The 16,529-nt window shown below is 35.8% G+C and overlaps 2 protein-coding genes across 3 annotated transcripts; both read right to left on the reverse strand.

Moving 5' to 3' along the window:
* Nucleotides 1-7,777: 7,777 nt before the first annotated feature.
* On the reverse strand, nucleotides 7,778-11,225 carry LOC111886585 (uncharacterized). Of its 2 annotated transcripts, none has more exons than XM_023882832.3 (8): nucleotides 11,054-11,225; nucleotides 10,810-10,985; nucleotides 9,636-10,449; nucleotides 9,447-9,538; nucleotides 9,272-9,346; nucleotides 9,130-9,191; nucleotides 8,727-8,796; nucleotides 7,778-8,590 (listed from the first exon to the last, which is right to left on the reverse strand). In XM_023882832.3, exons 1-8 carry the CDS (start codon nucleotides 11,181-11,183, stop codon nucleotides 7,874-7,876), a joined length of 2,136 nt encoding a protein of 711 aa, XP_023738600.1. In that variant the 5' UTR covers nucleotides 11,184-11,225; the 3' UTR covers nucleotides 7,778-7,873. The 2 variants fall into 2 exon arrangements, with proteins under 2 accessions (XP_023738600.1, XP_023738601.1); XM_023882833.2 differs by having other exon boundaries at nucleotides 10,810-10,980; nucleotides 11,054-11,191.
* Nucleotides 11,226-12,393: 1,168 nt separating this feature from the next.
* LOC111886595 (uncharacterized) lies at nucleotides 12,394-12,804 on the reverse strand. Its single transcript, XM_023882847.1, has one exon. It carries the CDS (start codon nucleotides 12,802-12,804, stop codon nucleotides 12,394-12,396), a length of 411 nt encoding a protein of 136 aa, XP_023738615.1.
* Nucleotides 12,805-16,529: the final 3,725 nt, after the last annotated feature.

The following is a 16,529-nucleotide window of genomic DNA, read 5'->3' on the forward strand; positions in this document are numbered from 1 at the left end:
TGCCGACTCACCACCTTTCAGGTGAGTGCATAGTTCCTTTCATCTTACACATAGATATGAAGTATTTTATATAAACTACGTGCTATGTGTGCATATTATCTGAATACTTGCTGTCTATGCTGGTTGAACGTTTTATACATGTTTTAAAGGACTTAAACTGTATACGTATCTTATATATACGAAAATGTTGGGTATGAGATGGGTAGATGAATGATGAGAGATAGAAGATGACGTGAGTATACATTGGCAGCTATAGACTTAGTGCCTATGGGACAAACACCGGTAGCTATGGACTTAGTACCTTTTAGACGTTGGTAGCTATGGATTTAGTACCTGTTGGGAATTGGTAGCTATGGACTTAGTACCTATTAGTTAGACGCTGGTAGCTAAGGATTTAGTACCTGTAGGAATTGGTAGCTATGGACTTAGTACCTGTTGAACATTGGTAGCTATGGACTTAGTACCTATTAGATAAAGACTGGTAGCTATGGATTTAGTACCCGATGAATAGACTATAGCGGCTATGGAATTAGTGCTTTATGAACGAACATTGGCAGCTATGGATTTAGTGCCAGACCCATAACCCTGGAAGTAAGGGACTTCGGAATAAACGAATGCAGGATAGATGACTCTTAGGTTAAATCCTTAAAGAGTAAAGAAGATAATGGGGATGGGTAATTGGGTTGATTGTTTGATTGAACATAATAATTATATTATTGTGGGTTGAAAACCCTATGTACTCACCAGGTTTCCCAACCTGACCCACTCAGTTTATTTACATCACAGGTGACGATATGAAGTGACATTACACTGAGAGATTTAAAGAGATGTAGATCACTAGTGTAAATAATTGTAAGTTCTGTTTATGCTTATGTTTCTGTATTAACAATGACATCCCAAACGTTTTAAAATGAAATAAATACGTTTCTTCGAAAATGTTTTAATAACGTATTTATCGTGTTTTTCTGGGAACAAATTCCGCAACATTTTTATAAAATGAAGTACTCTGATTTTTATAAAGCATAAAAAAAAAATCGGTCTTTTCTGGCCGTGATTTTGGGGATGTCACAGTTGGTATCAGAGCATTAGTTTAAGCGAACTAGGAATATGGATTTATTTCTAGACTTAAACTTAGAATGCTAAGCGATGATTGTGAGGTGTGAGCACTAGCTTATTTTAGGAATGATGCCTAAATTGCTTTTATGTGCTAAATGATTTGTTATGCTATAGTTTGATCGGATCTATGGTCTGTTGCCGACCGGATCTGGAAACCTTATGTGTTTAGGATTCTAAACGTACGACTACGATATTAGAACTAGCATGTAAACGTTTCAGAGTGATAAGGATGATTTAAACGTCAATCCTAAGTAAAGGTCTAGATTCACCTCATTAGGTGTATAGATCAAGATGGTAAGAACCCGTAGTGGAAACGTAAATGCAAATGGGAACAGAAACCAACCCCCAGTGATTGAGCAAATACCGGTGATGGAAGCCACTGCTGAGCCAGTCACAATGGCCGGAGTGCAAGCGATGATCCAAGCGATGTTGGATCGTCAAATGGAGGAAACCAGGCGTTTGCTCCAGCAAAATCGAGAGGAAGCGACCATTCAGATCGAACGGCCCGAGTTGAACGAGGGGCAGACTGAGGAGGGAAACTACAGTGGGACTGTTGGTCAAGCCAACCCACCAATGGTTAAGCAAAACCACCAGGATGGAGGAAATGATGGACGTGGATGCAAATACAAGGATTTCATGGCGTCCAAACCACCGAGTCTATCTGGAAGCCCGACGCCGGTGGAAGTCATAAACTGGATCTCCGAGATGGAGACGATGTTTGAGAGTTGTGAGTGTAGCAACAGGCAAAAGACCGCTCTCGCGGTTCTTCTGTTGAAATCTGGAGTACTAAGCTGGTGGAAGCTACTAGCTGATTCGATGCCCAAAGGAGAAGCGAACAAGATGTCATGGGAGGATTTTCTGGTGCAGCTAAAAATGCAGTACTGCTCTGAACAGGATCTTCTGGAAATCAACAATGAGTTTCAGAATCTAAAGAAGGGAAAGATGAGTGTCATCGAGTATGCTGCAAGTTTTACGGAGAAAATGAAGCTTGTTCCTTATCTAGTTCCAACTGAACTCTCCAAGGTCAATAAGTTTGCCCATGGATTACCAGCAGACTTTGGTCCAATGATCAAACAAGCAACCACTTTGAAAGCCGCCATCTGGGCAGCCAAGAATGTTGAGACCCAAATAAGGGAAAAGGGTCTGGAGAAAGTTGAAGTTGGTGAGAAGAGGAAGTCGGAAGGATCCTCAAGACCTGATAATAAGGGAAAGTTCTCGAAGTCTAACCTGGACGACCGAAGGAATGAAGCCAAGTGGTGTGAGAAGTGCAAGAAGAAACACTTCGGAAGATGCGATGGTGAAGTGACGTGCTATAAGTGTGGTAGGACCGGTCACTATTCCAGAGATTGTACATTCGAAAACAAGAAGTGCTACGAATGTGGAAATGATGGGCATATTTCAAAGAACTGTCCAAAGAAAAACGAAGCTGCAAGACCAAATGCACCGCCGAAACCAAGGGCATTTCACATGATCCTCGACGAAGCAGAAAACCGTGCGAGGAATCAAGGATGAGGACTTCATATCCGAAGATCAAGTTATGCAGTAGCCATAGTATTGTATGATGTAGCCTATTAGAGGAATAGCCTAGGGTGAACTTGAACACTTATGTAATCATTTCAAGAAATAATATAAAACCTTTGTTTCGTTATCTGATGTGTTAAGTTGATTCGCTGCATGGTGACATGGGAAACTGTGAGACAATACTTGGGACGAGTATGAGTAGGTGTGAATGGTAGTAGAGGCCTATACTACCGGAAGCACAGGACTCACACTTGGATCAGGGAAAGTCACAAGGTTACCAAGAAGCTAGTAATTGATTTCGTTTTATTCAAGTGTGTTGTTACCATCGTTTCGGTAATGACTAAGAAGATTGTTGATATTCCGACCCTAGTGGTCATATCGAATCGAGTCCGACTACGATGAGTATGTTGTGTGGTTCAGAGAACCAAGTTTGATGTAGCGTCCGACTTAAACCAAACGGTTGAAATCAAAGCGATCAATAGAAGTATCGCACTCGTTGTTAAAGAAGTTGGTGGCTAGAAATGCCTAATGTTAAAATGTGATTATATCACATTAGAACATAAAGGAAGGCATAGTCTGTTTTAGAATTTAACTCTAAGAGACCTAAGTCTAAGTGTTGCAACATACGATGATAGGTCATTAGAATATGACACATCGATCTATAGTAGTAATAAAAGAACTTATCTCAAGTCCGTATCCAGCAAGGATCGAGATTGTGACTTGAAGGTCATAATTTGGAGTCTAACCTGAGGTAGAGAGCAGGTGCACGATCGAGTACTCTTACAGTCAATGAGTTTAAGAGATAGAATCGAAGGAATGTAGAAGTTATAATTATTACCTAGGATGAAGAGATGACGTATGGAGTCATTATACGACCCTATTTCGTTGATGATTCCGGGACGTAATCATCCTAAGGGGGAGATAATTGTAACGCCCGCAAATCTGGGCTAGTCAAATTAGAGGCAATAGGGGTCGAAAACGACTTTTCGACAAAAGATTATTTAGAATAAATAATCTTAACCAAGTTTTAGAGCATGTTACAAGGTTTTCGTACATATAAAGAACGCCGAAAACCGAGTTATAACGAAGAAGTTATGACCCGTTGAAGTTTCGCGACGGGACCGGCACGATACCGAGAAGCAGAAATAGTGAATTTACGATAGAGCGAGATTTAGCCTTAGCGATCTAAACGAAAGTCGTAGAATATGTTAAACTAAGAACATCGATAAAAAGAACGCCCAAATCTGACTTCGTATGAGGAAGTTATGATTTTTCTAAGATTTAGCATAGAAGTGCACAGCCCGAAATCTGAATTTTAGATCGGTCGATTTTTAGCCGACGGGATCTAAATGAAAGTTGTAGTACTCGTAAATACCAACGCGTGGATATAAAGAACGTCGATCATAGAGCTCGTATGTGAAAGATATGGACAAAGCTTAGTCCCTACTTTTCGAGCGCGGCGAATTTGATACAGTTTTGTAAATACGAGATAGAATGAGAATTAGCCAACGAGGTCTAAATGAGAGTTGAAGATCTCATTAATAGGAACTCAACGGTAAAAAGACAGACAAAAATGGAGCTCGTATGCGAAAGTTATGGACGAAGCTTAGTCCCTACTTTTCAAGCGCGGCGAATTTGATACAGTTTTGTAAATCCGAGATAGAATGAGAATTAGCCAACGAGGTCTAAATGAAAGTTGAAGATCTCATTAATAGGAACTCAACAGTAAAAAGACAGACAAAAACGGAGCTCGTATGCAAAAGTTACGGACGAAGCTTGGAGACTAATTTACTATACACTTCCTATAAATACAAGGGTGAACTCCTCATATTTTCTTCACACCATAAGCCTTTCTTTCTCTCTCTAACTTCTCTCTAGCCTCCCTAAACCCATCCCAAGTCTAGGGAACCTCCCTATCACGAGAAGAAAACCCCGGAGCGCCCGACGGCTCCGAGAAGAAAAGATTTCGGCTCGGAAACGCTGCTCCAGCGAAGCCCGGTTTTTAATAAAAACCCGCTGTAAGTGAGCTACGCCTATAGTATATTTAATATAGATTTTATTTAATTATAGTAACATTGTTAGGACCTTAAAATAATTATTTAGGCTATTATTATGAGTTATATTGAGTGTTATTTAACGCTTATATAATAGTAATAATAGCTAGACTATTAAATTAGTCTCGTCAAGCGTTAGACTAAACTCTAGTGGTAATGATACTAGGTTTCGTCAAGGGATAATTGTTTTAAGAGTAACGAAGTGCTGTCCGAGTGCCGACTCACCACCTTTCAGGTGAGTGCATAGTCCCTTTCATCTTACACATAGATATGAAGTATTTTATATAAACTACGTGCTATGTGTGCATATTATCTGAATACTTGCTGTCTATGCTGGTTGAACGTTTTATACATGTTTTAAAGGACTTAAACTGTATACGTATCTTATATATACGAAAATGTTGGGTATGAGATGGGTAGATGAATGATGAGAGATAGAAGATGACGTGAGTATACATTGGCAGCTATAGACTTAGTGCCTATGGGACAAACACTGGTAGCTATGGACTTAGTACCTTTTAGACGTTGGTAGCTATGGATTTAGTACCTGTTGGGAATTGGTAGCTATGGACTTAGTACCTATTAGTTAGACGCTGGTAGCTAAGGATTTAGTACCTGTAGGAATTGGTAGCTATGGACTTAGTACCTGTTGAACATTGGTAGCTATGGACTTAGTACCTATTAGATAAAGACTGGTAGCTATGGATTTAGTACCCGATGAATAGACTATAGCGGCTATGGAATTAGTGCTTTATGAACGAACATTGGCAGCTATGGATTTAGTGCCAGACCCATAACCCTGGAAGTAAGGGACTTCGGAATAAACGAATGCAGGATAGATGACTCTTAGGTTAAATCCTTAAAGAGTAAAGAAGATAATGGGGATGGGTAATTGGGTTGATTGTTTGATTGAACATAATAATTATATTATTGTGGGTTGAAAACCCTATGTACTCACCAGGTTTCCCAACCTGACCCACTCAGTTTATTTACATCACAGGTGACGATATGAAGTGACATTACACTGAGAGATTTAAAGAGATGTAGATCACTAGTGTAAATAATTGTAAGTTCTGTTTATGCTTATGTTTCTGTATTAACAATGACATCCCAAACGTTTTAAAATGAAATAAATACGTTTCTTCGAAAATGTTTTAATAACGTATTTATCGTGTTTTTCTGGGAACAAATTCCGCAACATTTTTATAAAATGAAGTACTCTGATTTTTATAAAGCATAAAAAAAAATCGGTCTTTTCTGGCCGTGATTTTGGGGATGTCACACAAGCCCGAGGCCCAAACATGAAACAAGCCCATAAGCCCACTGATGTGCGTATGCGGGGAATACCCCCTTAAGTACGCGCAGTGTACTCGATGATAAAGATCGGGGGCCTCAGGTCAGTACACAAGGCATACAAAAACTTACGCGGGTCGTACCCGCAGATCCTCCATACTCCATTTGTGACTTAACCAATTAAGCACTATGCATCCAAACTTCAGGAAACCTCAAAATAAAGGTCCTAATGCATAAAGTCGGCACCTTTATACATTTGCAAGACTCAAAGGGACCCAATGACCAAATTAACCCAATAATACCCATCTTAATCAATCTAGAATATGTATGGACCAGATCTAAGCATCAAGCAAGCATTTTTGATAAACTTATAAGCTCATATCTGCTAATAGTGGCAACTCAAAGCTCCTGGTCCATATATGAGGTCCAACCACTAGATGTCACCTATGGGGTTAAAATGGGAACAAAAACCCATATAATCATAGATCTCAAATTCTAATGATCAAGCTAAGAACTTTTTACCTTCAATGAGTTGAAAATGTAGCAAAGAGTCCAGATCCACAAGCCTTTCCTTGAAATAACACCTTGCACTAAGCTACCACTTCTTGAAATACACTAGAATCCACCAAAAATGCACATACAAGGCTTACAACACTCTTATATAGATGAAGCTATAACTCGAAATTAGGGTTTAAGGAAATGGAGGAAGAAAGGGAGGCTCACACCAGGAACTTTGGGTGCTTAAGTAGCGAGCCAACCCTAAAAATTAGGGTATTGGAACTCAGCACACGACGTTGGGCGTAGTATTTGTATGTGGGGCATACAACTCTAAGTCCCGCGTCCATCTTCCACTCGTACGTTGTTGGGTACCAAGTATTTCCATTAGGTACCAAAAAATGTCATGTGGCAAAATGAAGGAGAAGAAGACATGTGACAAAAGAAAAACCTTTTATTTATTAGAAAGGATAACTTTCTATTAGGCATAAACCATCTTTTGTTATTTTAGAAACACAATGACAATATCTTTAACCATTCAAAAATTTTTATAAACAGTTAAACAGAATGACCACCTATTTAGCTATTTTATTAAAAAGGGACTATTTATGTAAAGTTGTTACAACTTCTAAATTTACCCCAAAATTATATGTACTTATAATTATTGAAATCATTACCACCGTCTTTTGAGCAGCAGTCCCAAACTTTAGTGGGAGCTCAGGGTAGCCCATGCCACCCTTCAGAATTTTAGGCACAATGAAAAAAATTTGAAAATTTTATAGTATGTGTAAAATTTTCGGCATGCTAACCCTAAATTTATGTGTGCATACTGTGAGGGTCTAGCCATAGTTTAAACCCATTGCAGATTTCCTATCCCTTGTCAGTTGGTGGTGGTTGATGACACTGAGAGAGCGGAGAGAAGGGAACAATGGAATGCTGGGAAAGGTCGGAAAGTGAGAGTTAACGGCGACAAATGCACCATATTATGGCTTTTGTTTCACTTTTCTAATTTACACATTTATTCCTTAGGGTTTTATTAATTGATCAAAAAATATAAAAAATAGGATATTTTAGACAAGAATTCCCCCAACCTTATAAACACATGATATATGCTAACGGTGTCGCGTGTTAGCATGAAGGACCAAAAACACAAAAAATATCTAGAATTAGACCACTGGTGGAACGTCGCAGTCTAAACCACAATTTTTAACAAAGGTCAATTTTGCAATTTTCTCAAAATATTGCAATGCATCATCCAAAAAATAATATACATTACAATTCACATTGGAACAATCCTCTTGAATGCCCAAACTTATTGTAAATTAAATAAATTAGGGTTATTATCATAGTATAATTCACACGACAAGACAATGACATGATTGATTATAATACAACTAACCTTTAGCACCCAAGCCTCTAGACTTAGGAAGCCTACTAGCAAAAATAGGGTCAACAATCCCTTGTGACCCTCTCCCAAGACCCATCCCTTCAACATACCCCATTTTTGCCATCATCTTCGACCCAAACCCTTTTGTATGCTTTTCAAACGACCGAAACTGTACATTTCCCGATTTACCCCTACAACTTTCCCCCGTCACCCGATTAGACCTTTGTGGTGGGGTCGCATCTACAAGGGCATTTTCGGGACCTTCTGCTCCTAATCCGAGCGCTTTGGGACGTTGAATCACTTGGATTGGCTCTGCTATTCCTCTCCCATCTTTCCCCAATCCACCTCCATCCACATACCCCATTTTTGCCATCATTCTTGAACCGAAACCGGTTGTGTGCATCTCAAATGCACCATAACTCGATGAGCCAGCGGTTTGATCTCTAGGTTTTGGTTCATCGACGGCTATGGTTGTGACAACTGGCTCAGGTTCCATGTTACCATGGGAAATAAATGACACGGGTTGTGTTGCGTAAGTGCCCGTTTTCGTGTCTTTATCTATCTTTTTCTTCTTGATTTGTTCACTACAACTCTTGCTTTTTGTCAATCTCGAGTCTAATTGGCTCAAACCCGTGGTTAGTTTTGATGTCTTTTTACTTCTATTTGAACTTGATGGAGTATCGATAGCTGTAAAATCGGATTCTTCATTGTTAACTCTTAAAAGCTGTGAGATAGAAAGAAAATTGGCGTTAATATGTTTAAAACATTAAATAATGTAGAACTTATTTTAATATATGTAAAATTATGTTATTGAAGTGCAAAAAAGAATTGAAAACGATCGGACCCAATATTTTACTTGCCTTGTGAAGACGAGTTTTGTCGTTAGATGATGGCATCCCGGTGTTTTTTGTAGAAGCCACGGTTACGAACCTGAAAAAAAAAGAAATTCTAATTTGCGGATATTTGGATTATTTTCGATCAATAATAAATAAAGTAAAAAAAAAAAAAAGAGAGAACCTTCAAAGATGGAATTGAAAAAAGACCAATTAAAGCTAAGTGAAGAGATTGCATATAAGAAAATGGTAATTAAAACTTCAAAACGTATCATTAAGGCCCCATTTGTTATGTAAAATGGGACAAGATAGGACAGGTTGTATTAGTGTCTTTCATGTGTAGAAAAGACATGAATGTCCCTCCTCATCATAAATAGCCTAGAAAACTTGTCCAGTCTGTTTAAAAAATGTTATCTCGAAAATGTATTACCTTCTCTGGCCTGAACCTTGACTGACGCTCCGCATACGATAAATTGAAGCTAACCTTTGGACCTAAAACAATAAAGAAAATACTTATTTATGTTTTTGTGACAATAAAAATAACTAAAACAAGAATTTCATAGGATGATTACTTGTGAACAATCACGGGAATGCATAAGTTGAAACGACATGATATCACCTCCATTCTTCACCATTTGCTCTAATTTCTACAAACCCAACAAAAGTTCATAAAATAAACCATATAAATAAATTAATGGACATTCTTTTTTTGAAACCCTAAAATGAATCGTTTAATTTTATGCTTACCAAATTTATTTGTTCAAGATCAACACCTCGACGTATCATTCGCTCCCTACGCTTCAAAGCAATTGTTTCTTGGCGTTGTTTCTTCTTCTCACCTGGATTAACATGAAGCTTTTTATGCTTCACTCATTTTCACATTTATAACATAAAAAAGATGTAAATATCATTTTCTACCAATATACTTTTTTTTACCTGGTAATCTCCTGGAATGGTTACTTTTTTCGGCTTTAGAAGGCCAAGATTGAGGGAACTTTGCAGCATGTTTTTTCTTTTGTGAAGAACGAATTCGGGGATCTTTTACAAGCATAATATCATCTAAAGCAGACCAATCATCTGTCCCACTTCCAAATTTGTTAGATTTTGTTTGACTTTTCTTCTTTGAAGAAGGTTTCTTGCCATACTCCATTGATGCATCCTGAATTGCAATCCCTCTTAACTTCTTTAAAGTATCATTGATATCAACACCATAAATACCATTATTGGTATCAAGATTTGCATCTTTATAACTCCCACTAATTCCCTTTACATAATCTTTTGCAATTTCTTCATCTATATCCGGATCAGTTTCAGATGAGTTGTTGGAGGAATCTTCGGATTCTGAAGAATCTAAGCTTTCTTCTTCATCAGGTATATCGTCTTCCTCCTCCTCCTCTTCTTCTTCTTCTTCTTCTTCTTCTTCATCAGTTTCTATTTCGTCTGAACATGATGAATCAGAAGTTGAACCTTCTTTGTTTTCTATAAATGGAGATGCTTCAATAACAGATGGATCTTCTTCTTCTTCTTCTTCATCATCACGAAACCCTAAGCCTCTGTGGAAACTATCATCCACTTCAAGAGATGTTTCAGTAACAGATTCATAGCTATATTCGACAGTTTCGGGTTCTTTGACTGGCGTTTGGTCAATGTAAGCAACAAGATTGGATTCGTTGGTATTAACCAAAACAAGAGGGTCTGAATCATCCAGCTTGTTACTACCATCACCATTTTCATCTAGAAGAGAATCAATCTGAAAAACTTCAAATTGGTCAAATGTATATGAACAATATTGTGGACGTATTCATATGGACACACACAGGATATATGAACGACATTATGGATTACACCAGGGGTATGCTTATTCATCACCGATAACTTCTCTTCATTCAATTCTTTGATTCTTGTTTTCTTGGATAATAATAGTGGAATTCTTTTATTAGTTCATGTATGAGTTCTTGTATGGATTTTGAATGCCTCTATGCTATAAATTTGTCCAAAAGTGACTTTTTTTTTTCGTGAATACTGACGATTCACGCAAGTGCAAAATGATCTGAAATAAAAATAACCTAGTTGCGTATGCTCGGATAAAGATAGAGAGGGAAAGCATTACTTGAGGATATATGTAACCAATAGCGTTCATTTTAGGCTTTTGAGCTTCGACATTTCTCGAATTGGAACTCGAAGCTTTCGATTTACCACCAGAACCACTCCCGATCGCAAATCTGGCTGTGGATTTGTTCTTCGAAGCATTCGAATAATTCCCACTATTACCATTATTACTCTTTCCTAATAAAATTTCATTTAAATTATAATTCACACAACAATAAGAAGATCATGACGATGAATCTATTTACCTCTGGGAGGGGGAGAATCGACAACGGGAGAACAATCGGATAACAAACCACCTTCCAGAAATGGAGATGGTTTCAGGGGTTTTCGGTTCTTGGATTTGTTGAACTTTTGCTTATAGCCTCCCCCGGCCATTGTTGATCATAACGTACAAAACGATGCGATGAATTCTTTAATTGATATTATAATCATTAGGATCGGAAGAGAGGAAGGCGGTAAGCATGGCGGTTATTATGTGCAGCTCGGTGTAACTACTATCGTGAGCCACGTGTATTACGATGACACCGGTGCCATGTTCGCTTGCCTTGTGGACATGTGGTTACCCTCTATGTTTTAATAATCGGTTTGAACCTGAGTTTGATGTAACAGAAACCGAAGACAAAGAGCAGTTCAATAATGATTGTTTTTATGTCAATTTGTATACTGTGAACAATAATTTCTTCAAAAACCGGGTTGAACTGACGTGAATGAATCGATAAAATCGTTTGAACTGGTTTATTGAATTTGGATAATTGGATTTCACCCGCCTAGTTAAAAGCAATACATTTCCAAAGCAAATTAAATAACTCGATTGAGAAGGTTATCTGGATTACAACTCAAAGGCTGACGATGCACACGCTGTTGGACACGACTTCGACAGACATCAGACACATTAACACTAGTCCGACGCCGATATTCTCAACTTGAAAACCGATACTTTTCAACCGTTATATACATGACTTTATAATATAGTTCATTATGACAAAATTTTATGTTTGTAGATGTCAAATTCTTGATTTTATGTATATATGTTTGAAGGAAAATTAAAAATAGATAAAACTTTTGGAACGTGTTGATCCGACAACTGAACTGGAAGCGGCCGTCAGACCGATTCTAATAAAAACCAGTTTTTACAACATTAGTTACCCTTTCGTTGGAGTATCACAATGGTTAATTAAAATTCCTTTCTACAGTTACAAAAACAATTTAAAATAGGTTTTGGGGAGTAGTGACACTCACCCCCACCGAAAAAATGTTGTCACATGTGCGCCATCTCAGCTTCACACTCAACCCACCACCAACCCACTAAACATCAGAAATGGTTACCACTCAATATTTTTTTTTAATTTTTTAATTTTTTGAACGTTGTATTAATTAAAAAGCATAATTTATAACAAAAATTAATTTTTTAAAACATAAAAGCATAAAACCACGTTTCTTAATTAAAAACATAGAAGTTTAAAACTTAAATTACTAAAATTAAACATTACATTGTCTAAATAAAATAAAAATTAAAAAAATATAAAAAAAAAACATAGAAAAATTCTAATCGTCGTCGCCGTAATCATCCGTCTCGTCATCCTCCTCATCGTTCACCGCCATCATCCTCTTCACCGTCACCATCGTCATCATCCTCGTCTTCACTGTCATTTTGCCCTTGAAATTGTCTTTCTCGTATGTATTCGGTCAAATCATGTCGTAGATTGTGTTGTGTTTCACGGTTTTGTATTTCCAAAACTCTTGAGAAGTATGCCGCGCTGCTAACTGGTATTAATGCTGGTGGATTAAGTATATCGTTTGTGGTATATGAGCAAATAGCCCTATCCTTTTCTTCTATTATCGTGTTATGTAAAATAACACAAGCAGTCAACATTGTCCTCAATTTTTCTCTGTCCCATGTTCGTGCCGGATGTTTGATTATGTGCCACTTTTGTTTGAGGACTCCAAACACCTGTTCTACATCCTTCATTGCAGATTCTTGTGCTAACTTGAACATTTTCTGTTTATCATTGGCCGAAAATGTGTATGACTTGAAAAATGTAGCGTATTCTGGATATATCCCATCACCTAGGTAATACCCATATTTGTATTAATTTCCACTGACAACATATGACATTTCTGGTGCTTTACCCTATAAAATATCGTTAAATATTGGAGATGCTTGGAGCACATTCATGTCATTGTTTGACCCGACCATACCAAAGAATGCATGCCAAAATCATAGGTCATTTGAAACAACTGCCTCTAAAATAATAGTCAACACCCCATAATCACCTCGTGTGAATTGGCCATGCCATGCGTTGGGACAATTGCCCACTCCTAATGCGTACAATCAATGCTACCAAGCATCCATGGAAAACCATGCTTAGCTTGATGCGCGGCATACAACTGTTCGACATCGCTTTTAGTCAGATGTCGCAAGTATATGTCACGGTAAAGCTTTATGACATACTCACAAAATAGATATGTATACTCTCGACCTATCCTTTCAGACATTTTCAGATACTCATCTGATGCGTCTGCGGCGATGTCGTATGCCAGTTGTCTAAAAGCGACCGTACATTTTTGTATCGTAGTAAAACCGCATTTAACTCTAGCATCCCATCGTAATTGGAAAAATTCATAATTACATGCCAAATCTCTAGCTATACGTAAAAATAAATTTCTACTAATACGAAAACGTTCTTCGAATTTCGATAGATCATATAAACTATCAACGACAAAATAATCACGTACCAAAAGTTCATGTGCCGCCTCACGATCCCGATTGATCCATTTTCTATGCTTCTTCTCGACATTTGAACTTTCGCCCCTCTCACGTACCATGTATCATACTACGGACAACAACATATACAAAATCAAATCGTCATCATAATCGTTATCATCGGATGACGAAGCAAGTGGAGGTGGAAAATTATCCATTTTTTGGTTTAATGTGTGTGTTTGTTTTGAAAAAATGTAAGTATGGTTTAGTAGAAATTATATGTAAAATGATTGTATATATAGAATTTGAAAAAGTAATAGAAAGTTTTTTTTTATATCAAACAGTATCAACAACAACGGTCAAAAAATGAATGGACCAATCATCGACTCCGTCTTCGTCCGTCCTCCGCCTCACGTCACGCGCACCCCACTGGAACATGGGGTGGTGTTCATGTGTCTTGGGCTGTGCCACATCAGCCCTCACACGTCTTTTTCTTCCCCATACCAGACAGCCTTATCGTGAGTCGTGGGTATTAGGATTACACCGGTGGCATGTTCGCTTGCCTTGTGGACATGTGGTTACCTCAATGATTAAAATTCGGTTTGAACCTGAATTTGATGGATCAGAAACCGAAGACAATAGCAGTTTAATAATGATTGTTTTTATCTCAATTTGTATACTATGAACAAGATAGTTTCTTCAAAAAAACTGGTTGAACGGTTGTGAATGAATGGATAAAATCGTTTGAACCGGTTTATTGGATTTGACCCAGCTAGTTAAAAACAACACACTTCCAAAGCAAGTTAAATAACTCGATTGATAAGGTTATCCGAAGTACAACTCGAAGGCTGATGATGCGCACGCTGCCGGACATGACTTCAACACACAACAAACACACTAACACTAATCCGATGTCGATCTTCTCAACTTGAAGACCATACTTCTCAATTGTTATATACATGTCATTATAATATAGTTCATTATGATAAAGATTTATGTTTGTAGATGTCAAATTCTTGATTTTATGTATATATGTTTGAAGGAAAATTAAAAATAGATAAACACTATGGAACCGGTTGATCCGACAGTTGAGTTGGGAAGCGGTCACCAGACCGATTCAAATAAAAACCGTTTTTTAAAACATTAGTTACCCTTTCGTTGGAGTATCACAATTGTTAATATAAAATTCCTTTTTACAGTTACAAAAACAATTTAAAATATAAAAAATATATTAATATTCATCCATTAACCATCAACTTCACATTTCAGATATATATATATATATATATATATATATATATATATATATATATATATATATATATATATATATATATATATATATATATATATATATATATATAAAAGTTCATGTGAAAATACAAATAATTTGTGAAAACGCGAAAACAAGGAAAACCTATGAGAATGAGTTACCTCAACCTTATATTGGACACGAATCCATCCAAAAATTTGAATTACATGATGATAATCGATGATAGATGAAAAATTCTTTTATATTAACAAAACATGTTTTTTAACATTTTATTATGAAAACTTGAATTTAAAAGTAGTTAAGGATATGAAAAAAACGGTTGTTAAAACCACCTTTAAATCAATATTACCATAACACCCTCCAATATAAAATTTGTCATCTTTAATTTATTGCAAATAAATTTAATTTTTAAGGTACATGTGTTTGATTTTTATAAGATAAAATCTATTTTCGTATTTTCTCAAAATATTTATGTTTTTGGATGAACCTACTTATATATATATATATATATATATATATATATATATATATATATATATATATATAACACATACAGAGAGAGAGAGAGAGCTAGATTCAAATATGGATGGACATCTATTAGAAAGATGTGTGGACAGTGCAATTATGTAAGAATTACAAAGAAAATATGTTGTTTGATAATGTGAATATGTTCAATCTTACATAAAAATTATCATTATCATGCATTCTTACAAATTAAATCGTCTATAAGATTATTATTATTATTATTATTATCATCTATATTCTGTCAGTATGTTGTTGGGATGTTATTGAGTCGTATTCTGTAATAATGAAAATTAGTGAAAAACAATGCTTGAAAACAAAAATAAATACGAATTAGTAAGAATGAATGAAAATAACATTAATTGTGTGAGGTTAAACGTATTCACATTACTAAACAACTTATTCTTTTAGTAATTCTCATAGAAATAACTCTGTCCACACGTCCGCATAGTAATTGTTCATCCACATTATAACCTAGCATATTATATATATATATATATATATATATATATATATATATATATATATATATATATATATATATATATATATATATATATATATATATAACAATAATAAATAACTTTATGTAGTTGATATATTTAAATCTATCAATATTATATTTTATTCGTAAAGAATTAAGAGCCATCAATTATAATATTTTAATATAATATTTATAATTTGTACAAAAACATATTATCTAATAACTAAATAACAATTAAAATGGATAAAAGGGCAACATATAATAATAATAATAATAATAAGGAAAAATTAGAGCAAAAAAACTTAGCCACATAAACAAACAAAACAAATCTTCATAAAGGCAACCAACAAAATTTAACAAATTTAAATAATTTTATGTCAAAGCCTACAGCTTTAGGTAGTTGATAGTTATGATTCATTTGTGTATGAATAGGTTGCTTTACAGTTTACATAACATATTTTAGGTTTCAGGCACATAAAATAAAGAAATCTATTGTAAAAATAATAAAGGAAACGGTCCAAAAGTCGCGTAAAATTATTGAAATGAGCATAACTTTTAATTCGTTTTTCTTAATAATAAGATTATCATTATAATAATATGTTTTTTTATAAGGAAAAACACCAGAAAACTCCTCATTATTCTAGTTTAATTTTGCGTAAACTCCTAAATTTTCTAATAAAAACGTCTTGATTACCATGTAAAAAATTCAATTCCGACATTTTGTTCGGTTTGTATATA

This window comes from Lactuca sativa, chromosome 5, assembly GCF_002870075.4.
Source record: "Lactuca sativa cultivar Salinas chromosome 5, Lsat_Salinas_v11, whole genome shotgun sequence".
NCBI lineage: Eukaryota > Viridiplantae > Streptophyta > Magnoliopsida > Asterales > Asteraceae > Lactuca > Lactuca sativa.